Source organism: Sceloporus occidentalis, unplaced genomic scaffold (assembly GCF_023333645.1).
Source record: "Sceloporus occidentalis isolate IW3139 unplaced genomic scaffold, rSceOcc1.0.p SCAF_30, whole genome shotgun sequence".
In the NCBI taxonomy this organism is placed as follows: domain Eukaryota; kingdom Metazoa; phylum Chordata; class Lepidosauria; order Squamata; family Phrynosomatidae; genus Sceloporus; species Sceloporus occidentalis.
In genome coordinates, this window is record NW_028317010.1 from 7,999,284 (window position 1) to 8,024,409 (window position 25,126).

Here is a 25,126-nt window from a genome sequence, read left to right on the forward strand (position 1 = left end):
TCATGACCCATACCATTTTTAATCCAATGATCCCCTCCTAATCCCTTTACATTTTCCCAAACTAGTATTGGTTTTAAGTGGATAATCAAACTATGTAATTTGTCTACATACTGTTTAGGATTAAAGCATTTAAATACCCACGTATTATACTGATCACTGCAATTATACAGATGATGCTGTTGTCCATGGCCTGCTCATCGCTGATGTTTCACATGGAGCTGGGGGGAACAGCTGGCCGTCAGGATTTTTAAAGTCAACACAATGCTGTGTTTTCGGAAACTTTCCATTAGCATTTTTATACTAATTGCTAAATAGAAGGTCTTGTGTAATAAATGATCGTTGTTCCATGAGTCACAGATTGTTGTTATTTTTACGTTAATTTGAAGTGCCCTGTTTAATGGCCAAGTTCTAGGCAGATAAACGTTCCATCTGTTTCATAGAAAGCCAAAGGAACAATGTATATATTTTTGGCCAAGTTCTAGGCAGATAAACGTTCCATCTGTTTAATAGAAAGCCAAAGGAACAATGTATATATTTTTGAAGTACACAGGACGCACCGGACCTTTGTTATGTCACGACTGGTCATGGCTGGTAGAAAGTTAAGTTCCTACTTAGTAGTGCACGAGTACCACTCCCAAATATTGGGTACCAAAGATCTTGTTGGCTTGTTGGCTTTATGAACACAACAGTACAAAAATACAATAAAAAAGATAAACCATAATCATAGTAAAGATGGTTGGGTCAGGGCAGGCAGGTTATGTTTTTGAAAAAGGTCCAGGTCAATATATAGAAGGGATCCCACAATTCAATAAAGGCAAATCCACGTCTCGACATTAAGAAATTAAACCACTATTACTATCCACTTCTTAACTTAGGGTATTTTGTACCCAACAACCTAGAGCTTTTTTATGTTTGTACTATATGGCTGTTTCCCTGCAGGACAACAGACAGCATAGGGCAGGGTAGGCACATAGAAAATAAAGGGTTAAATGACATAATACATTATACAAACACAGTTTAGATCGCAAAAAAAAAGCAGGGGCAATGAGGATAGACTGGCCTGAGGGCAGGGGGCAACTGGCCCTCCAGGCTGGTCCAAAGATCTTGACAAAGAAGCGGTTTGAACTGATGCAGCTGGCTCCAGTAATGTTGTAAAAAAGGTGGTAAAAGCATGAAAATATAAACATACGCCAGCCTAGGTGCATGTGTGTGTGTGTTTGTTTATGTCTTTTATTGTGAGAGTGTAAAGGTGAATGTGTGTGTGTTTGTTTATGTCTTTTATTGTGAGAGTGTAAGTTTGTGTAAAGGTGAATGTGTGTGTGAATGTTTGTGCCAGGGCACATGTGATTTACCAGGGAAGGGGGAGCAAGGAACTGATGGAGGCCACTTAGCTTTACTTGGCCCCTGGCATTTTGCTCTTCTGATGAACCCACTTGTGTTTCATGAGGTTCCATGCCATCATGATAGGTTTGTGGGCACTTGTTTTCATGACGGCATGGAATGCCATGAAGGTTTTAAGGGGTTATTATTATTGTTATTATATTTAACATTTAAATGAATGATCAAAAAAAAACCATGCCAAGACCAAAAGGAGGAATTTGACTTTAATACAAACAGCTAACAGCTGGGGGTTAGTTTGCATATTTGGAAGGAAATTTGCTAGAAACGAGTATAGCTCTTCAATGTAATACACTGACAGATTTTGCTGAAACACTGCGACCAAATAAATACGCCAACTCCTGTCTGTTGATGTCTGTGATAGAAGAGCTAACTGTGGAAACAAGCAATGCCATTCGGAAGTAAAGGGCTTATTAACTGTCTTATTATACTGGATATTTTAATGGCAGGCCCATAGCTTACAATATTCCAATTTACAATACGGACATTGTAAGAGTAGCAGCCAAATTTATTACCATAAAATGTGCTCCTCAAAAACACTGCCAGGTACAAACATGAGGCTTTTAATGTCACACTGAGCATTTCCGATAAATGACTGGTTATTTATTATTTACTGCTTGCGGTTAATTATTTATTGCTTTAGTAGGAATAAAATTACACATTTGAGTCTACTGCCCTACTATCATTTCATTATCTCCATGGGGTTTGTTCACTGAGAAAGCTGGTTCCAGTATACCCAAACAGACCCAAGACATGAACGTATTTGGGTTACTTGGTCTCAGCCCTGCAGCTAAACTTACAGTCCATGATTGACAGCACGATAGTAAACACCAGTTGCCCCAATCCGCTATATGAGTGTAGTAATTTATCCCCCAAATTCTATTTTAGTTCCTACTGATAATCAACTGATGGGTAGATTATTAAAATGAGTGTAAATATAGACTCTTGAGTCACTATATGTTACGAGCTAGCTATCAGCTGATTGGCCAGTAAGATGATAAATCAACCACACATGTACACCCAGTCCTCAAGATATAAGCATGATGATCATTGGTGGCAGAAATAGTGATTTTCACTCATCCACCCATGACATGATTCATTTATACATCTGCAAAAGAATCCTAAAAACCTATTGGGTGTGCCTGGAGGACTCGTTTGGGTAGAACTTATTCAAAGAATGTGCATAAATAATGAAAAAAATATATAATTCAATGTAACTAAAATCAAAACAATATGTTAAGAGAATTTAATAAAAACGAACCCCTTGGAAGATACCAAACACAGCACGTCATCCTCGGCCCTAATATGAGGTGCCGTCAAAAGACAGACACACATGTTCATAGCACATGAGAAATTAGACGACCATTTCAATCAAGTATTTGGGTCTTTGGCTCCAAACATTGTAGTGGGTTCACTGGACTTACAGTAAATTACCATTGGGGCAACCAGCAGTTTCACCTATACATCGAGGTAAAATCACGTAAAAAGCAAGCATTGCTATGCGATGCATTATACCCCTGCTGACATTGAAAACTTATTATTTTTGTCATTACCGAAAATACACATATTACTATTACACAATCACCAAGGGCAAGGATTGGAAAAAACCTGAGAACGGGCACAGTTGTCTCTAGTGTTAGGTGAAAAATGCAAAATTGTGAGTTACTGTGTGAACCTCACAAATTTGTAACATCTACAATGACGCTTGCAAAAGCAGGTGGTAACTAGCAGTTTGTGACGTCTGAAACAGTGACATAACCATCACAATGCATGTGACAGGAATGGCCACTGAATCTCAGGAGAATTCATTCCTCTAGTCAGAAACATCTTTTTTCGTAAAGGAAATTCTTATTTCAACAACCAAATCCTCCACAACCAAGCTTGGTTCTCTTTCTTAATGTATTTACCCTGCTTATTTAAAATCCTTTCCAATCAATCAGGGTATTGGAGTTATTGTAGATTTTTGTCTCAGTTAGCTCCTCCCAGCTGTCTCTGCTGAATACAAGGGGGGTATACCCCAGTATGCTTCTTGCACACGCCCAGTATTCTAGTCAAATGAAGCTGAGCTCTTATTGAATTCAATACACATAGCAGCATCCAATCACATACACGCTATATAAACACCAATGGTTTGCTAGGACACATATATGCAGCGACTTCATTGGGAGCACTACTGAGCATGTGCAGGCAGGTTACGCATGAATGCTTCCATCTTTCAGTAGAGGGGGTCGGAGGAGGAGAAAAACAATGTTTCTAACTCCAGTAACTCAATAATGAATGCGCCAACACGAATACAGTAACGTGCACTGCAACCCATCCAAAATCCTACAGCATTCATTGAAAATAAAAATACAGTTTTGATGAATAGACTGCCCTTTAATCCGCATACAGTATCTCTTAATAATAACAGACAGAAAAGACAAAGTTTCCTATGCCACCACTCTTTATCTGCTGCTCCGTTGTGCCAATCCCTCCATTGGCTCCTTATACCCTCTACAATTAAGTTCAATATTCTCGTCTATAACAACCCTGCATCCACCTATATATCTGCTCTTATAGACAGATACACTTCTAACTGCCATCTTGTTATATTATTATCTTTTATTTATATAGCGCCAACAATTTACGCAGCACTTCTACTATTATTACCACTTCCCGCTCAGCACGTGCTGCACCCCATTCTATCCGATGTTCTCCTGCTTACTCCAATTTTAAATGCTCCCTAAAAACTCCCCTACACAGAGCAGCATACAACCAGGAGCCATTCTAGGTGTCATTGTGCGTCTCTTTACATAACTTAATCATTTACTACAACTGTAGTATCTGGATTAAGCATACAGTGGAAACAATGAAAGCAGAACACCTTTTAAATCTCATGTTTAAAGTAAATGTTCTAGAACAGCATTCCATGAGTTTATGTTGTCCTTGCAAGGTGTTTGGGGAATTTTCTTCTATAATTTTACCACTAGGCCTTTAATTGGGTAGCTATGCCATCTCACTAGACTTGTGCACATGGACAAAAAAAACACTTGGGGAAATGTTTTGCTTCATTTTTAGAAAATGCCATTTTGCGGATAACTCAAATTGTGGTATCTAGGTGGTATCTAAGTGGTATCTAGGTGGTATCTAGGTGGTATCTAGGTGGTATCTAATAGCTCTGGTCAAGGAAAATGCTATTCCTCCAGAAGGCTCCAGGTGTCGCTATGACTAGCAGAACCAGTTGGTGCCTGAGGCGCCCCTCTCTCCTACTTGTCCTCGTTGGTTCCTGTGAGAGTGTGCGCAGTCCAGCCCGTACCCTCTCAGTGGGCGAGTGCTTCTAGTAACCGCCGTCGCCGCCTGCCGTGTATCGCCCCTCCATTAAAGCCGCGGCCATGGCGGATAGCGCCAGCGAGAGCGACACGGATGGTGGAGGAAACAACTCGGCGGCAATGCAGACTTCGTCTTCGGCGTCTGCTTCTGGCAAGTCGGGCATCGTCATCTCTCCGTTCCGCCTGGAGGAGCTGACTAACCGCCTGGCCTCGTTGCAGCAGGAGAACAAAGTGCTTAAGATCGAGCTGGAAACCTACAAGCTGAAGTGCAAAGCATTGCAGGAGGAGAACCGGGATCTGCGCAAAGCCAGCGTCACCATAGTGAGTAAAGGCCCGTGACAGAGCTGGCACGAGGGGGGAGGGAGCATGATAGTGTCACATGATGGGCACCCCTTGTCAGGCCTGCTTCTCCATCTCCTTTCAGACATTAGATCCCATCATGGCTGAGTGAAATAGGTGTTGCACTTCCAACAGCAACTAACAAGCCAGACTGGCCCGTCCCTGGCTACTTAACCCTGATCAGTCTGTTCATTCAGGGGTTAAAGCATTTCCCATCAGGCGCTCCTTTTTACCCACGTTTCATTCTTATCGGGTGTAATATTTGAAGTCAGTGTGTTTGGAATTTCTACTGTAGATCTTAATTTTAAGGAAGGGATTATAGTATGTGATGATTTATGATGGTGCTGTATACGTCAGGTATTATAATATACACCACCGTCCAAATGCTCGGGGTTTCTTAGCTGTTTTTATGGGAAAGGAGGACATTTCTAGCTGTAATATAATTATAAAAGGGCTTTCAAATGATCAATTAGCCTTTTAAACTTAGGTTAGCGAGCACAACGTGCCATTGGCACAAAACAGTGATGGCTGCCAATAAAGGGCTTTTGTATGCCTGTAAAGATATTCTATTAAAATCAACTGTTTCCAGCTACAATAGTCCTTTTAGTATTTCTGACCCATTTGATGTTTTAATGGACGCAGTTTGCTTTTCTTTCAAAAATATGCCAATTTCTAAGTGACCCCAAACTTTTGGACAGCGGTGTACATTTGTGTACTTTCTCGGGCGTGCGGTTCCAAATTGCTATTGATGTTACCTGCGTTTATAATACAGAAAGAAAACCTGCTTGGCTGCTGATGGTTTGGTTTGTATCTCCATCACAAAAGAGAGAGAGCTGTAAGCTCATAAACCGCAAACACTGAGCATGTAGATGCACTTAAGGCAACAAAAGCCCGACGTGCTCCACAACTAATGATGTTTACCCAGGGACAGCCGATCGGCCCTGAATGTGTATAACATGGCACAATATATATATAGATATATATATATATATATATATATTGCATACGCTGATACTCTTTTACGCAGTATAACTGCTGTTGAGAATCGGCAACTATACCTTCATCCTTGTGCTCCATGCAGACTCTTAAAAGAAGGATGCATTTTTCTCTCTTTGTAAGTACATTAATATGTATTTTCAGTCTGAAAACATATAAAATGGCTTATCTTTAGGAGAAACTGCTGCTCCAGAGCTGCAGTCCTATACATGCAACTTATCGGCAGTAGGAAATACACTCTCCTTGAAATCAGTTGAAGCGTTTACTTTGTTGGAACCCTTGAAAAGCCAACACAGTCAGTGAGTATGATGTTTAGGTGTAAGCCTAGGAGCCTAGGAGCAACGAAAGAGGCCAATGCATATGGCAGATTCTGCAGTATGGCAGCACCTCCATCATATGCACTTAAATTCGTATTATAGCGGCGTGGTCCCTTTAAATTTTCATGGTGGGAGCCAAGCGTGGAAAGTGTTCACATTTATTTCAAGAATTGTCAGGCCACAGAGGTGGCAACCAAGGGTATGTCACAAAAATCTGGTCTTAATGGGCCAAGGACGTATCCCCTACATCATGGCCATTTTGCAACAGAAGTTCAGGTATTTCCTTCTGGGAAGTGCCATTGGTGATGTCATTGGGGGCATCCCTGTTATGTGGCAGCGACTCATGGGGTCAGTCAGTGTGCCTACATGTCTGCTGCACACAGAGATCAGAGAGGTCCATCTGCTGTGCAGGGGAACCCTAACAGGTTATGTCACCAGTGACATCACAGCAGTTCCCATGTGCTAATAGAGATCCCTGGGTTTATAAAATGCCCCAAAAGTGGATCTCAGTACATTGTGCACTGCTCTCTAGGTGTAAAAAAAGTTTTAAAAAGCAAAAAAAGTATGTATGTGTGTGTATGTGTATATATATATATATATATATATATATATATATATATATATATATATATATATGTATGTATGTGTGTTTTATGTATGTAAAAAAAATGATGCGCAAGTTGTATGGGAACAGATAACGCTGTTGTCCTGTAAAAATACTTTGGTCCTTACTGGGGTTAACATGCATTCCTCTGTGAGCTTTCCTTTTAAAATGGCCACTCAGGTTTCGTATGAATTGAGAAGTAACCTAACGCGGCGTTGTTGCAGAAGGTCTTCTAAACTGCTGGATGAAGAAGTAAAAATGGAGGCGTCAATAAAGACCAAACCGATGGTGGGAAATAAAACGTTTTGTATTAGAAGGCATTCTGTTGTCTCCTATGTTTGTTGTTCCTCTGGAAAACCTTCCTGTCCGTTATGAAAATGTTGTGGTGGGAAGCAGGTCTTTCATTACTTGCATTAAACTGATGCAGATTAACGCTCCTGGAATCAGATTTTTTCCCTTGACAAGCTAAGACCTGCTAGTTTGTATCCAGTTTTTCTGCGTGGTATCCCAAGAAGAATGTTACGTGTACGGAGGGGTTATCAGGCACACTTTCCTTTTAAATTAGCCAAGCGGATTACAATCCGAGGATGGACTCGATGGCCCAATTGGTTGAAGCAATGTTAGCATTTAAATATCCGTTGTATGTTAGTAGCATATGTTCACGTTAATTACCATAACAACCAATGTTGACTGATTGTACCAGGATGTCATTAAACATCTTTGTGGTAAACAATAGAATGTCTCGGTCTTAATCAGACCGCGCTACCCTCTGACTTCTGAAAGTCTAGAGGAATGGAGTCTATTAAGAGTGTCCCAGAGAATATGCTGAATGTGCTGCGTGTGTGGGGAGATATCACCTAAATATCTAGATCTCATCTCGGCAGGTTGTTGATATAAAACCCTTTATGTATCATCACGGCACTATGTTTAATTCCCAAAGAAAAATCTCTTTCCGTGGCATTTCCTCTTTCGGTTCCTAAGGATCACTTTCGGGAAAACACCGGAATGTTAACTTTTGTGCTGTGACCTTGGTTGTTTCTATCGATTTAGTGAAAACAAAAAAGCAGTGTTGTGTGTTTAACTGTCAGGACTCGGCACGGATGTTTCTGGATGGGCAGAACGGTCCGTGGGGGGGTAGTTATTTTGCTGATACCCCAGTTACATAGGGACTTGTCTACATAGTAACTGAGACTTGTTCAGACCGAATGCGGCTATCCCGTTTACCGCGTACGTAGAGTTATCCCACACAACGTCAGTCGGGTTTGCAGGACAAATGGAAACTTAATCAGAAAGTAAGCGATATTTGCAAAAAACACAAATAAAGCTGTGGCCCTCTATAAATGCTTGATGAGATTGCACGGTTTGTGCCGCTTGTTTTCCACTTTATCCTGTTATCGGTGCCGGAAATCGTTCGAAGTTCAGCAGTATTGTACGGGTCTGGCTTTTGTAGAAATATTTAATGAATGTGAGCGTTTAACACAAATGACACCTAGAAACTGGCTAATTTTCTAGAATTGCTAAATCCTGCTGGATTTGTGTCGGAATGAGTCCTGGTATTGAAGCGGAGGGTTAGCAGGTTCATGCAGAAGTTTTTCCTGGTCATGGCGGCATCAGATACGTAAGGGCGGAGGAGCTAGAACTAAGAGTGTTGTTTTGGCACCTAATTCAGCACCCATATAAGTAAAACGCTAACTACTGCTTCCGTATTGATGCATGTGCTCTTTAGAAAACAAGTCGGTCCCGTCTCTGCATTGCTGCAAATGTTTGGCATTGGATGTAATTCGGAAACGTTAATGCATCAGGGTGACGATGCCTTTTTTTTGAAAAAATATTTATTTATTAGCAAATTGTGCTGTAGCAGCAAAATGTTCTCCGGGCCTTTATATGGCTGGGCTGTCGCTCCTTTGTAAGTGTTGTTCTGTCTGTGGTTTGTTGCTTGCGATGTGAATGTGTGGTTAGTGCGTTCTCCTTCTGTTGCGTTGTGGTTTATGATGCTTTTGCTAGGCTGTCTGTCTCGTAACCTTTCCAATGGCTTAATATTTTTAAAACAAATCGAACCCTCTAGTGCTTGAAGGCCCTCATTTCCCTTTAAGCAAAACCCTACATTGTTGGTGCTTGGTTTATCACCAGGGGTTTGAAAGTGTCTGGTCTCGGGGGTCTGAACGAGATGTGAGCCTCATGATGTTACCAACACAGCCTCCAGCATTATTCAATGAAATGTTGGTTTTCAATCTGTGACGATGTTTTGGACATTTGGCTTAAAACTAAAGGGCTACTTTCCCCCCGGAGTAGCATATCACATAGGTTCATGTCCTTTGGTGAACCCAAAAAGGGGAATAATTGTACTGATTTTGAGGTCAGGAAGGTAGATAGGAACACAGAATTTGATAGCAGATAAGAACCGTTTGACCCATCTATCCTGATGTAAGGGCTCATTCTTAATCAGTCCTTGGTCTCATGTTAGGTTGAAGATATACCTGCCCCATATAACTGTTAAACTCTACCACTCCTGATGGGAGACTGTTCTGCTTATCTAGCACCTTCTCAGAAAAGTAGAAGTCCTGTACTTTACATCTGACCCTCTACTTTAAGATTCTGACCTCTTGCTTCTTCTCCTTGGAAATAAACTTTTATATTTTGTTAAATCCCTTGAAGTATTTAAATGTTTCTATCACATCTCACCTCTCTCTTCTTTCCTCCAAACTGAGCTTCCTTAGTCTTTCTTCATATTTTTATATCCTGTAAATCATTTGTAGCTCCTGGACTCTCTCCAATGTGTCAACATCCTTCTGGAGACGGCTCTCCAGAACTCTACACAATACTGGAGGAGATCTGACCAGATATCCACCTCTGACTACCCGCTACTACTAATGCATCTCCCCGTACAGCCCAGCACCCTGCTTGCCTGTTCAGACGCTTTATTGCTTGTCTGCTTACCTTTAAGTCCTCATAATTACTCCAAGTCCCTCTCTTCTGCTGTCCCCAATGCTATATTCTGCCTTGGGATTTGTACAAGTTAACTAATATGTAAGTTTATCCAGCTGTTAAGGTGTCTTAGTGTAATGCACTTTAATGTTCTCTTCTCTTCATTGTCTGCCCTGTGAAAGAGGTGTCTCTTAGGCCGTTCGGAAGCCATTCACCGTTCAGCCAACTTCTCAGAATTGCTTCCCAGTTGTTTGTTTTTTCGCTTGTCGCTTCTGTAGCTTCTTCCAGAAATAAAGGCCCCCCCTAGCAGATTTTCTCAGTTCCAAGGGTTGCGGGGATATCCGGGTACAGGCCGAACGTTTTTAAGTTCTTAAGTTTGTGATGTCGCAGGTACTAATCATTCCCAATTGGTTAATCTTTAATCTTTGCAGAAACTTGTTTTTCACTAAGCAGGGCATTGTTGGCACGTGAGCCGGGATTTGGGAGACTGTTCAGTCCGGTCGAAGCAGGTGCTCGTAATTCAAGCTTTCCCTAATATAGGGCTCAGAGCGAGGGTGTGTTATTATGAGTACGAAATCATATGATGTTTGTGCCGCGTTCCTCCAACGTCTGCGTATTATACTGGGTATTATATGTAGAATTTAAAAGCCAGACCGATACATTTGGAAGGAGCCAGGATGAGACGCGTCCATAGAGAGCACGAGAACATTTTACAAGCCAAAGCTACCTGGCTCTAGGGACTTGTCTAGGCCTGCTTTTAATAGAACTTATTTGTGATTATAAAGTCTGGCAAATGTGAGATCCCTGTCTGTTATTTAACAAAATTAAAATGTGCAAGAAAGCGTCCCTTAATTTATGCTGTTATAATAAGACACACACTGTGTACGCTGCGCAGATTAGCACCTGAGCATGGATTAGCTGGCTCTATGTATGACATATGCACTATTGCATACCTTATTGTATGGGATAAACTGACTACATTCTCTAAAGGAAGAGCGTAAAGAAACTGATATGGTTTACTGCAGGAAATAATAAAGCTCTTCAGATTTACACCAGACCTGTATGAGCTTCATGAAGTGTAGCTTCCGATTGCAGGCTGTTGTCAAATTATTCCGTAAATTTGCACCCAACGGTTATATATAGTATATTATAGTTAATATACATCATTTATTGAGAGTCGCAGCATATAACTGCTTGCCGTCTGGATGCGGTTATCACAGCTGCGAGGGACTGATGGATCCATCATGGAAATGCTCATCACATTTTGTTTACTCATAGAACATACTAGACAATTCCCAGAAGGTGGTGATTCATGTCTCCATTATCTGAACTCATTGAGTTAAATAATTGATCCCAATAGATCTCGGTGGTAGCAGTTCTGTTATGAAAAACAACGTCCATTGTACCTCTGTGATACAAAACAAATCCTTTCTGCAGAAAGTGCTGATAAGGAGCCAATCAGCCAAGAAACACGATTTCCACAGAAATTTAGTGATTTAAATGACCTAATAACTGTAGAGGACATTAATTGGGCCGCACATCAGGTGTGAGACGTCCTTACCAACTCATATTATCCGGTTAGTGTTGGTATTACTAGGTTTGGCTGTTAGCTTGTTTGGCACAACAAGTCCCGGGCGTCAGGCGATACGAATTCCGCATTCCTGCGCTAAACCCTGATTGTAGGCTAACCCCCCCCCCCACTTGAAGTCTTTAATGGAAAATGCACAGCCTATACCCGGGTCAGTGAACGGTGTATTAAGAGTGCGTATTGATGGTGGAGCATCACCTGAGAAACAACAGGGGGAGGTATGACCAAAACTTATCAGAAATATCAAGGGGTTAAACATGATTCAAGAGGGGAGCATTGGGGGAGAAACAGTGGCTCTTACACTTTTTGGCTGGATCCAAACCAAATTTGTCAACCCCTGACCTAAAAGCTTTATCTTAAGAACAAGGCATCTTCAGAAATGTATGGGTTCCGTTGACTTAAATTATAACGATCTTTTTTGTTTTGCGATTGGGGCTGCAGAGCATCCTTTGGTCTTTGCAAAAATAGCCATGGTTCTTAGTTATTCATGATAAAAACGAATGAACTAAACAGTTTGTCCATTTTCTTTTATCATAAATAAATAGGTCTCAAGCCTCCTTTTCTTTGCTTCTCTCATTACTATAGCTCTGCCAGTGCCAAGTTCTCAAAGCGTTGCTTGCTGGTTTCCAGTACAGGCAATAATGATAAAAACTGTTTTATTTCTATATTTGTTTTTTTTTGCATTTAGTTTTATTGTGTGCTTCAAAGTAGGAAGGACCATTTTTAAATCATTATTCATATGTCGTAATTAGAGTACATCCTTGAACTCACTAGCATAGCGTCTATATCTATATGTGTATATGTATTCTATATATGCCTGAATGAATTGGTGTGATGTTATGTTAGTTTTGTTTTGTTGCTTGTAAAGCCTAATGTGAGCAGACACTACATTGAGGTTTGTAGATTTCTTCCTCCAGTTTGACTTTTTGCTCCATTGGTAATGTATACCGATCAGCCATAGAATTATGATCATTGACAGTGAAGTGAATAACACTGATAATCTTGGTATCATGACATCTGTCAGTGGGGGGATATAATAGGCACCAAGTTAATGTTTCTTCCTCAAAGTTGATGCTTAAGAAGCAGGTAAATTGGGTGAGCCTAAGGATCTGAGCGACGCTGACAAGGGACAAATTGCGATGGTTAGATGGCTGGGTCAGAGCATCTCCAAAACTGCAGCTCTTGTGGGGTGTTACCGGTCTGCAGTGGTCACCACCGGTCATAAGCAGTCCAAGGATGGAAAAGCGGTGAAACGGCGACAAGGTGATGGGCAGGGGGTGACGGCCCGTGTGGTCAAATCCAACAAACGAGCTTCTGTAACTCAAGTTACTGAAAAAGTTAATGCTGGTTCTGATAGAAGGGTGTCAGAACACACAGTGCATTGCACAGTGGTCCAAGAAAGGAAAAGCGGTGAACTGGCGACAGGGTCATGGGTAGCGAAGGCTCATTGATGCATGTTGGAGGGCGAAGCTTGGCCCATGTGGTCAAATCCTAAGAACTGGCCCACGGAAGAATGGAAGAAGGAATCACGTGGATGGCCGGGTGCGTCGCTTACTTGGAGAACACATGGCACGAGGATGCATCCATGGAGGCCCCACCTTGCGATTTACAAGATGTAAAGAATCTGCTGCTAACGTCTTGATACCAGAAAATCTTCAGAGGTCTAGTTGAGTCCAGGTCAGGGCTGTTTTGGTGGCCAAAGGGGGGTCTACACAATACGCAGGTAGTCATAATGTTATGGCTGATCGGTGTATGACCCTGTTTTTGGCTTCTTAATAGTGATTTATACTAGTGTTGGGAAAACCCATCTATTCTTTTTTGGTAAGCGCCCTGGAAAACATTTGCATAGTGCAGTTTTATACAATTCCAGGCTTGTTATGATTTCCTCTTGGTTCCAATGTGCAAAACTTGAATGTAGTTCTCTATACAGCGGGATTTTTTTCTAACCTGCTCCATCTAATGCCAAGTAGGTCACATTTTAACCTGTTTTCTACAGGTTGGAGTTTGATATTATTGTTACGATTTACACAATATGTGTCTAACCCATTTTCCTCTAAGTGAGTGAGTTGGAAATGTCATGCATTAAAAATACCAGGAGTTGAAAAAGTAACATTTTTGCAATAGCAAATTCCGGTATTAGCAAACTTCAGAAGTTTGTACCTAGATGTTTAGGTCTGCTTCTGTTTGAAAATGATCTTCTTGAGTGTACTTTCTGGCTGCCAGATTTGTTTTAGTCTTGCTCATAATTTCTGCATAAAAAAGCACTTTTTGAATTAGTGAATCATTGTGGAGTACCTCAGCAGCACGACTTTTTTGTTGTGGTATATTTTATATATATATTATAAACAAACATACACACACATGTTATAATGGAGCGAAAACGTATCTATATAACATGAATCGGTGTCCAAACATACTCTAGATGATAGCACTTTGCTGGTGTGTGTAGTTAGAATCACGTGTCTTCCCGATGCCTCGCGTTTATGAATCCCGCTATTGCTCAATGCAGCCAGGAGGAAGCTGCTATTCAGACTTGGAGAAGAGCGATGGGCTTCTGAGAAGCATATACAATAAACATAGTAGTTGTGTTTACTGCTGTTTGTATAGCTTTGCAGTTTTGTCCAGCTAAAATATTTAAACTAAATAAACACTGGAAATCCATAATATATTAAAGGTTACAGGTTATGTATGTTTTTTTTTATAGGTTCCTCTGTAGCAATGTGTGATCTTGTCTGGGAGTACTCCCTGCAATTGTCGATTATTCCCTGCAAGCACCTAACCGCTTTCGTTTGAAAAAGTCCTTAACCGATGCATTTGTCTTGCAGCAAGCAAGGGCTGAACAAGAAGAAGAGTTTATAAGTAATACTCTATTTAAGAAGATCCAGGCTTTGCAGAAAGAGAAAGAAACCCTTGCTGTCAACTATGAGAAAGAAGAAGAGTTCCTCACGAATGAACTGTCGCGGAAACTCATGCAGGTAACTATCTGCTTTCTGTAAGAAGAATAATTGTAGATGATGCGAAGTGTGTGTTTTACCCCGATGAATAACGCTTGCAATGTTTTATTTTCAGTATTGGATTTTAAAACTTAAAGCTTGGTTTTCAATTTTGGACACCCATTTCTTGCAGTAATTTTTAGAACCACCTCATAATTGCATACGCGGCTTAAATATAACACACTTTTATATACTTTTTACAACCCTTTTAAATATTTAAATTTTTAGGTATATTTTGTTAAATAAATATGCCTTGCTTCTTTTGTTTATATAGGTATAAGGAAAAAATTGTATTCATCTCATTTCAGTGCATCTGATGGTTTGGTACCTTGTGAAGTGTCTGCACATTAAAAAGCTGCACAGAATATTGTTTTGCTAATTAACTATAGAGGGCAAATGTTCGTCTAGACGTTGGGAAAAGCTGTTTTGCTAGCAAATGTATAGTTGGAATTTAAATGTAAATTTGCCTCGTACCTCGCCTTATGTATATGTCTGTGTGTTTAGTTACAGCATGAAAAGGCTGAGCTTGAACAACATTTGGAACAGGAACAAGAGTTTCAGGTTAATAAGTTAATGAAGAAAATAAAGAAACTGGAAAATGACACCATCTCCAAACAGCTGACCCTAGAACAGGTAAGAAGTTAGTTCTTTGGTGCAAGCTTCCATTAGTCACTGACATATGCTCTTTAGACTGATGCATTTAATTGGAGCGGCATAGGCGGCTACCAGTAACCAGTCTGTTCACACATCCCTTCCCTCATGTCTGGCCTTTCTTGGAAAGGCGTCCACAGAGCAGCCTCCCCTTGTCTAGACTGCACTCTTGATCACGTTTCATGCCAGGATTCAGTGATAAATCTTATGTGCTGGAGATACATTAATATCTTTTGTAATGGGCTAACCTGTAAAGCTGTATGTTCTCTCAACATTATACACATACAAAGAAGCATGTTTTACAGTTTAGTTTCACATTAAAGGAGGTAATTTTTTAATATGATTAAGACATATGTTACAGGGTTTATTGTAACAACAAAAGTTTGGACATGCTGATTTTCTTTATTTCACTTTATATCCACTAGGTGGAGACAAAGTCTTCTCTTACTGGAACGTGTAAGAAGCTGGTACCCCACTAGTATTCACTTTTGCTGCTTCCCTTATGGAGCGGTGGGGAATCTAATGATTCTCTTATGAGAGGCTTTCTGCGCTAGATTAGGGTTGTCCAAATTCCGTTTCAAAAGCCAATGGATAATTTATGCGTTTGTAAGGTCTTCTTCTTGGTTACTGAGCTACCTTCAACCCAGTGCCCCTCAGACTGAGTTAGACCGCCCTGTCTGTTTGTTTTCTAAAGGAAATATTTTTATGCACTCAGCTAAGACGCGAAAAAATTGACCTTGAAAACACCTTAGAACAAGAACAAGAAGCGTTGGTAAATCGTCTCTGGAAGAGGATGGATAAACTCGAAGCTGAGAAAAGGTTTGTGGACCAGTTGTCTTATACCAGGGGTTTTTAAAGTGTCATTAGGTAGCAACACAATCATGTCTCTTAAATATATTAGGGCAATCCTTGTATGAATGCCAGATATAAATGTGTGTGGCCCTCTTAATTGTGTAAGTTAGAGTTCTGCTAACCCCAGGCAGCCTTCATGTGTAGGGTTAAAGTTCCTGCGGGAACAGGGCCCTCCATTCCTCTTATCTGTATGTCAATTGCTTGTCATTTTGTACTTATCGTTATCTGTAAACATTTTTACCTTGTACAGCGCTGCGGCATCTGTGGGCGCTTTATAAATAAAGTATAAAAATAGGGTTTACCTCCTGGCACCTACAGCATCACCTGCTGGACACAAACAATCTTCGTACAGAGCTGGCTTTTCCTTTCGGTGCTGTGCCGGATCACATGAGATTCCACGTTAGTAGTAGTAGCTGCTTTTTGTGGCTGGCAACTACATGTGCATTTTTGTGCAGCCCTGATCAAAATCATCATACTTGAAATGTTGGCATCTGTAATTAGGACACAATACATTTGTATGTTTGCCCACTAAGACACGATCAGTCTAATTTTAATGGTAGGTTTTTTTGAACAGTGAGAGACAGAATAACGCATTTCAACTAAGTTATAAATTAATTTGCATTTTACTCAGTGAAATTAGTATTTGACCCCTTTGCAAAACATCACTTAGTACTTGGTGGCAAAACCCCTGTTGGCAGTCACAGAGGTCAGACGTTTCTTGTAGTTGGCCACCATGTGTGCACACATCTCAGGAGGGATTTTGTCTGACCCCTCTTTGCAGAGCGTCTCCAAGTCATTAAGGTTTTGAGGCTGACATTTGGCAAATCAAACCTTCAGCTCCCTCCACAGATTTTCTATGGGATTAAGATCTGGAGACTGGCTAGGGCACTCCAGGACCTTAGTGTGCTTCTTCTTGAGCCACTCCTTTGTTGCCTTGACCGTGTGTTTTGGGCCATTGTCATGCTGCAATACCCATCCACGTCCCATTTTCAATGCCCTGGCCATCGTCCCTTTGATGCGATGAAGTTGTCCTGTCCCCTCAGCAGAAAAATAACCCCAAAGCATAATGTTTACACCTCCATGTTTGACGGTGGGGATGGTGTTCTTCGGGTCATAGGCAGCATTCCTCCTCCTCCAAACACGGCAAGTTGAGTTGATGCCAGATAGCTCGATTTTGGTCTCATCTGACAACACTTTCACCCAGTTCTCTGAATCATTCAGATGTTCATTGGCCACCTTCAGACGGGCTGTACATGTGTTTTCTTGAGCAGGGGGACCTTGTGGGCTCTGCAGGATTTCAATCCTTCACGGCGTACTGCATTACCCAATTGTTTTCTTGGTGACTATGGTCCCAGCTGCCTAGAGATCATTGACAAGATCCTCCCGTGTATTTCTGGGCAAACTCCTCACAGTTCTCATCATACAGACCTCGAGTGTGTGTGTGTGTGTATGTATGTGCATATATACCGTATTTGCTTTATTATAAGACGACCCCCCCCCCCAATTTGAATATTTAGGAAAGCTTGAATATAATACTAACCTATAAGAAAAAAGTTTAGTAAATATTAATTCACGTGTAAACTATTTTTTCATATTTCATAAAGTATGATTGAGAAAAATGCATTTTTTGTTTTTATTTCCTTTTATCTGCCCCACGGCTTGCTGCTTTGCAACCCCCCCCCCCCCCCGATATGCCATTTTGTCCACAAGATATGCCTTATACCCCTTTTTTGCCACTCTGCCTCACGGATATGCCTTATACCCTCCTATTTACCACTCTGTCCCCAGATATGCCCTACACCCCCCTGTATTCCCCCCCCCCATACTTACTTACTGATACATCCCTAGACTTGTCCCCTGTGCTCCAGACTCCCTGGTGTTAAGTGGGGGCAGCCTGTGGACGTCCTCTGCTGCTACCCAAGACTTCCATGACTGAGCACTGGAAGGTCATGTCACGCTGGTGCTCCGTCATAGAAGCCCAGCGAAAGTGTCGGGTAGCAGCAGAGATTGTCTGCGTGCATTGGGAAGACATTCACCGGCTGCCAGTGAGGAGGATCCGGGTCCCCTGCAGCGCTGCGGGGATCTGGATCTTAGTCTTGTAGTCAGACCTCTACCTGAGGTGCTATTATAAGACGAGAGGTATTTTTCAGAGCAAATACGGTGTGTGTAATATATATGTATATATACCCAAAACTGAACTGCATATATTAAATGAGGGCTAACTAATGTTTTACGTAGAGCTTTAATATTTTCGGATCTTGCTACTGATTTCAACCTAACCTGGGGATCAGCCTCCCTTTAGACACTGTGGCAAACCTATTGATCAAATCTAAGTAGATTATACCTATGGCCCTATGCAAATCTATATTTAAATTTAACCCAGTGTTTGAATGATTGTATATTAGCTTTCGTTTGCTACATTATTTGTTAGTATTGAACCCCGAATTATCCTTCAAACCATTTACCTACGACCAGTACTACTGCTACCTGAATATGAAGAACAGAAGCTTTCTAGTTACTTCACTGAGCTCCCTAAGAACCCTTGGGTGAGCATTGCCAGGGTCTGTTGTTTTAGCAACTCATCTAATGAGGATGGAGTTATATGTTGCATTTCTATAAGGGAATAGTCTTCCATTGACATCCTATTTGTGTGAAATAAAAAAAATGCAATAGGGTAGCTTTCTCCTAGTTATTGTACAAATGGACCAAAAATAATTCTGTCTTATCTTTAGTTTAGTTTTTTGGACAACGAATTTCTGGCCCTTTCGGTTCAGACGAAAATTGGAGGACATTTTACATTTGAAGACGAAATTCATTGTCACTCCCCCTCATTCATTCATTCTCTCATGCTCTCTGAACGTCTCTCTCCTTGTGTCTTTGACTGCTGCTCCGTCAGCGACTGGACATGGCCTCCGAACACACCCGCTCCGCCCTTTTGTAAAAGTCAACAGACTAGATTTGCAGAAACGCTTCTATTTCACAGCAAATCTGTCTTCATTATTTCTGCCTGCCAGTGAACATAAAGGGCGGAGCCTCCAGTCACACCCTCTCCAATCAGAGTAGAGTTTGCCCAGAAGCTTCGCCGTTTGGCAGATTCAGGTTGTTTGTAGCTTTATAATCTTAACCATTTCAGTGTAGTAAAATCCATGCAAAAAATTCTAAGCTCGTTGCTTCATTTTTTGTTTGTTTCATTGGTCCTTCGTTTTTGGAGATTCGTAAGAAATGACAGAATCTGAATGCACTGCTTGTTCGTTATGTGATCTCTACATTGTTCCTAAACACACGGTCCTATACAACTCGAGTCATATTATCTGTTTCCTGTAGCTGTTTGGATTCCTACCTTACTAAATATAGTAAATGGGCAGTTTTGTTACACAGAGCGCTGGAGTTATTATATTATGCATTTACCTAAAAATCCAATTCCTCCTAATTTAACTGTAGTTGGGATTTTAAACCTCAAGAGGACCATAACCAATACAAACACATTTATAGCTTTCCCAGCTTTAGATGCAAAATATACCCTCTAGTTAAGGTACTGAGCTGTATTGATAAGGTTCCAACTCTTGCAGCTAATATCTGAATAGAGTGCCTTGGGGCGTAAGTGGCGAGTGACTTTGCGGGTGCAGGAAGCCTAGGCCAGTGGCTTATTTGACATAACTGCTATTTTGGACGTCTCGTTGTATATTGCTGAGGATAATGATAGGATTACAGAGAGGGAGATGCTTATAAAGTTTTTATTTTTATTTTAGAATTCTACAGGAAAAATTGGACCAACCTGTTTCAGCTCCTCCCTCACCACGAGACATCTCGATGGAAATCGATTCTCCAGAAAACATGATGAGACACATACGATTCTTGAAGAATGAAGTAGAAAGACTAAAAAAACAATTACGAGCGGCTCAATTGCAGCGTAAGCATCCGATTCCGTTAACGTTTTTACATTCTAGACTAGAAGTATCTCTCTCCCTGAACACCCGTACATGTAACCACATGGGTCATAGTTACTCGCACTCAAACTAGAGTGATTTCAGAACTTAAATTTACTTCGTGTTTTTCCTTGTTTTCACTTGTTTTCTACGCCCTTTTACACTCGCTGTAACCAGACACTGGGTCTTTTTTTTTTTTATTCGCAGAAAAGTTTTATTTCCATATTATGTTTATGAATCCAGCTATAACGGAGTAATAACACCGACGTATGTAACCGCTGTGCTTTTCTCCCGTGGATCAGTGTATGGCAGCTGTGGACATGTTGTGCATGGCCTTGTGCTCTGTTTTCTTGGTATTTCCATGAGATAACAAAGGTTATCACGCTGTGTTCTTATCAAGTTCTGAAATCCTCACTTCCCTTCCTTTTTAGCTTTTTATCACAAGGTCTGTGCTACAGGATTTTCATTAACACAAAGCACTCGGATGTTTGCCAAACACTGCATTTTTTTATTAAATTGCTTATTAGAATATTTTTTTAACCAAATGAGTTTTGTTCCCTTTTAACTTAGTGGTGTATAGATAAGCCTATACCCTAGGTGGGACGTATGAACGTTTTAAAGGAGCACTTTCTCTGTGTGCCTACTTGGTTATTGGTGATTAGTTTCCTTCTCCCCCGGCTACGCATGCCTTGTGGCACTCCTGTGGAACGCAATAGTAGTTCAACTTTAATGGCAGTAGACCATCTTGCCGGTGCTAACGTGTACTCCCTTTGTGACGGGGTTAAAGGGGACAGGCTAACGCCTTACGCACTTTTACAAACCATGCATATTAAAATACTTTGTAAGAACTCTAATACGAACCGATTAAGCCTGTTAAAATAATCAACGGCTGTAGCCCAACTCCAATTTGCTGCTTTTTATGTGTGTGTCCCACTTTCCATCGAGGAGGTCAGACGAATGAAGGAAACAAGACTTGAAGTCTCAATTTTCTTTTAATAACGCAAGTAATTTACTTTGGAGACCAAGCAAAGTGAATTGTAGGATGCATTAAAAAAAAATAATAAATAGGCTTTTATATCGGCGCTTCTAGGATTTACAGGCAATCTGTGGCCCACAAATTGTACCCACGTGACTCCTGTCCTCCCCCCCCCCCATTAACCGGAAGAACTTCTAAACTCCTGTCCTGTTTTGATTAGTCTCGCCAACGTTTTATAGAAATATACATAAAATCTTATGCAAATAGAAATTGTTTGGTGGCACAGCTGATATGTTTTGTTGAGGAAAATACAAAAATGTGTTATTAAAAAGAAGTTAACAAAACCTTAGTGCATCCCATCAATGTGAATGCATATGTTCTTATGACCATAGTTTATCGTTATCGTTTCAGACACAGAGAAAATGGCTCAGTATTTGGAAGAGGAACGCCACATGAGGGAAGAGAACTTGCGGCTACAGAGAAAGCTGCAGCGTGAAATGGAGAGAAGAGAAGCTCTGTGTAGACAACTTTCAGAAAGCGAGTCCAGCTTGGAAATGGATGATGAGAGGTTTCGTGTTTTTTGCTTGTTACTGTTCATATTTTACATGCACCCATTTTTTCACATTAGGAGTCTTGAAATTAAATATTTATTTAGTCTTCCATCTCACACCGTGGAGACTTTTTTTTTTACTTTCTTGTAACATCACAAACCTTGTTTGGTCTCTGGCTCTATCTTGTTATAGTCTTGAGACCACCATGGGCATACGTGCACTAAAGCTTTTCCCACATCTCTATAATACAGTTTAAATCATGTGTCAAATAGATAAAAAGTAAAAGAAAAAAAATCGACTTAAACAAAACCTAAAATGCATATTTGGTAAAAGTAATTTTGCTGTAACTTCTCCATACCTACTCAGAATAGTGATTAGTAAATGTGCACCTAGTCTATCTATAGTATTCAGTATTTATGGATAGCTTAGTGAATTATTATTAAACATTAAGTTTTATATCGCTGGGTATGTACCTTTGTTTGGCTCAGAAATAACATTTAACCTTAAAGCAACACGCGGTCAGTTTCATACAATCTAGATGCATCTTTTTAATCATGTTCTTCAGTGCCTGGAATAATGTCTTCATTTATTGTGTTGACCTTCTTCTTTTTTATGTCGCTATGTATATTTCCTTTTAGGTATTTTAATGAAATGTCTGCACAAGGACTAAGGCCACGCACCGTATCCAGCCCGATTCCCTATACTCCATCGCCAAGCTCTAGCCGACCTATTTCACCTGGTAACTTTTCTTTCTTCTATCTTCTATCTTCTATAGATTAGTAGTAGCTCCAGGCAATGTACACATTAATACATCTCTGTACGTTTATGAAGTAAATGCATTGGATACTATAAACATTTTAACCATTGTGTCCTTTAAATCAAATACACTAATGAATTATCCGGCTGATTCTCGCTAGACCTCTAGTTAAGAGTTATCTGACAAAAGCTGTAGATGTTTTTAACATCCTTAAAAATGATATAAATAGAAATGTGCGTACAAATAACAAACCAGCGCAGCTGCATGTGATAGCCTTGCTTGCTGTATTTTTAGGTTTGTCATACGCAAGTCACACCGTCGGGTTCACACCACCTACGTCCCTGACGAGAGCTGGAATGTCCTACTTCAATTCTCCAGGTTTACACGTGCAACACATGGGATCTTCCCACGGTATTACAGTAAGTGTTAAGTACAGCTCCACTTCGCAAAGTCCTTTCCAAACGGATTTCCCAGTATAACAACCTCTAGCATGCAAAGCTTTAAAGTCCATTATCGTATAGCTATATGTATGACTATGGCATGTCGTTATGTAGGGTCATATATGTACAATATGTTTGTCTTTAAAACAATCAACCTAAATGCTGATCTTTTGTAAAGTAGATAGAGAATTGGTTTCACAAATTTTAATTGTGTTCCAATTTCAGTTTTTCTATGTCAGTTTCTTCTTGTCCTCTCCACTTAATTATTTTCTTATTTGGTTTTATAGAGACCTTCTCCAAGGAGAAGCAACAGTCCTGACAAGTTCAAGCGTCCTACACCACCTCCATCTCCAAACACTCAAACTCCAGTGCAGCCGCCTCCTCCGCCACCACCTCCACCTCCTCCAGCACAACCAACGGTCCCTTCTCGGTCCATTGCTTCCCACAATTCCGTGCACCCTCAGCCCTAGTGCATGTCTGCAGCATCTGCATTTTGAGTTGGACTCATAACAGGGATCAGTTTACTTCAAGCCAAAGGCTTATCTGTCATATTTGGATTTGACTTTATTTGCACTGAGGTTATATTGGCTTCACTGTTTAATTGTGTTGTAAATGTTTGTCTAAAAATACAGCCAGTGTTGTGGGTCTTCAACATTAACTACCCCACACAGTTCCCCGTCCATGTTGATTTAAACTCCATGTACGTTCATAGTCTGGCTGAAACATTTGCTACTTGATTTTGAGCAGGACAGAGTTATTAAAGGTTATATCTTGCTGCTCGAATGCTTCCTTTCAAGACTTTGGGTTTGTATAATAAAAGGGATACCATTCTTTTTAATGTTTCTTTTTAGTTTGCTTTAAATTAAACAAAGCATGATGCATTGAGCTTTATTTTAGATGGTATCCCAAGAATACTGTCCGTCACTACATATGAGAAATATCAAATATTAAGAAAAGAAGAAAAAAAAATCATTAGTTCATTGGCACTGGAAAAATGTGTTAGAACCCAGTAGTCTGAAACCAATGTTGCTTAGAGCAGGCTGGTTACTTAAGACAGAACAGCATGTTTCATTGCAAAGCCTTTAAAGCACAGTGTTAAATTCAAGAATCATGTGCTACTAGTGATAATGTTTCTGGCTTTACGGAGGTGGGGTGAAGATATTCAGTGCCTGTATTTCAATTCAATTTTATAGCTAAGCATAAATCGAGCACACATTCTGTGTCTGTTGCACACAAAGCATAATTGATGCAATTTCATGAAATCAACCCCTCATTCTTTAAAGACATGGTAGTGAAATGTGGGAAATTTTGTTTAACTATGTGGAATGTATTGTAAATGCAATTTAAGATTAATTGTATCAGTTTTACGTAATCTTACCAGTAAACTGTCCACAAATCCATTTCTGGATCTGTTTCAGTATTTAGTGCTTTTTTATTATTTTCACAGTAAAGGAGGTTGAGTTTCACGAAATAAACTTAGACTTGGTATTTACCCTTTTTTTTTTTTTTTTTTTTTTTTTTATGTTTTCTGAGGAAAAAACACAGTATTTTAAAATCTTAATCTGGAGTAGACAACACCCCATTATTGGAGAAACAAATTTTAGCAGTGTTTTTTTTGTTTGTTTTTTTAATTACGAAACAGAGAAAGGACAGAATACAGATAAAGTAGCACAGCTTGGCACTAATTAATGCTTATTTAGCAGCCTATATAAACCGGTACAATGTTTGAAGAATAATTTTCTGGAAACTTTTTTTTTTTAATTTAGCACAAATAAATTGTTTGGTTTCACTTTGCAGTGGAACAGCATATGTGTTTTTCTTTGTTCGTCCTTGACCTTTGAGCTGAAATATTCTTGCTTAAATCTGTATGAACTTCTGTTAAGTCTCCACCGCAGTCTCCAGTGGCGAGGATGTAAGGGGAAATTTGTATTAAAATGCTTTAATACAAAACTATGAATGTATGTTCATGGTTTTTGAATTTTGTAATGGGTGTAGAACATCTGCTGAACTGAACAGTTCACTTAGTACATATCTCTATAATAAGACAGACTTGGGCAACTGAATAACGCACATTGGTTTTCAAATGGAGGAGCTCAGTAACGGCCCATCTTTTTAAAGCTATATTAATAATGGCAAAAACCTTTTTATTGTAAGTACATACCGTGCATTGTTGCAAATATCAGGTAATCTAAAAATACAGAACCTGTGGACAAGCGGCACTGCTTGCAGTAACGTGGATACCATGTCCATTTGAAACAAAGGCACATTCCAGTATGTGTTAGGTTTTGCAATGAGTATAAACAAGAGGTTGGAATATATATTGTCCTTTTTAGTCCGGGTCAGTTTTTCTGGAGCAACAGCTGAAAAGGCAGTCAAGGTAAAAATTCTCACTCAAGATTACTTGGTATACTCAAGTAAAACCGTTTACACCCAGAATGTTTACAAAGAGATTTTTGATATGTAAGAATTATCATCCCACCCACTGTGTCCGTGGTACAGCAGTTT

At 40.2% G+C, this 25,126-nt stretch overlaps 1 protein-coding gene across 1 annotated transcript; it reads left to right on the top strand.

Annotated features, from left to right (window-relative positions):
- The first annotated feature begins 4,769 nt into the window (after positions 1–4,769).
- On the top strand, positions 4,770–23,091 carry LOC149299005 (coiled-coil domain-containing protein 6). Its single transcript, XM_089486945.1, has 9 exons — positions 4,770–5,027; positions 14,301–14,450; positions 14,973–15,101; positions 15,835–15,938; positions 19,721–19,881; positions 21,285–21,441; positions 22,063–22,163; positions 22,476–22,600; positions 22,909–23,091. The coding sequence occupies exons 1-9, from the start codon at positions 4,770–4,772 to the stop codon at positions 23,089–23,091; spliced, it is 1,368 nt and encodes a 455-aa protein (XP_089343071.1).
- The last annotated feature ends 2,035 nt before the right edge of the window (positions 23,092–25,126 follow it).

Bases quoted from the DNA above. Each gene is read 5' to 3' on its own strand.
- LOC149299005 (XM_089486945.1), top strand. From the start codon at position 4,770: ATGGCGGATAGCGCCAGCGAGAGCGACACGGATGGTGGAGGAAACAAC. The intron at 15,102-15,834 runs GTAAGAAGTTAG...TTATGCACTCAG, and splicing joins AACAGCTGACCCTAGAACAG to CTAAGACGCGAAAAAATTGA. The intron at 22,164-22,475 runs GTAACTTTTCTT...CTGTATTTTTAG, and splicing joins TAGCCGACCTATTTCACCTG to GTTTGTCATACGCAAGTCAC.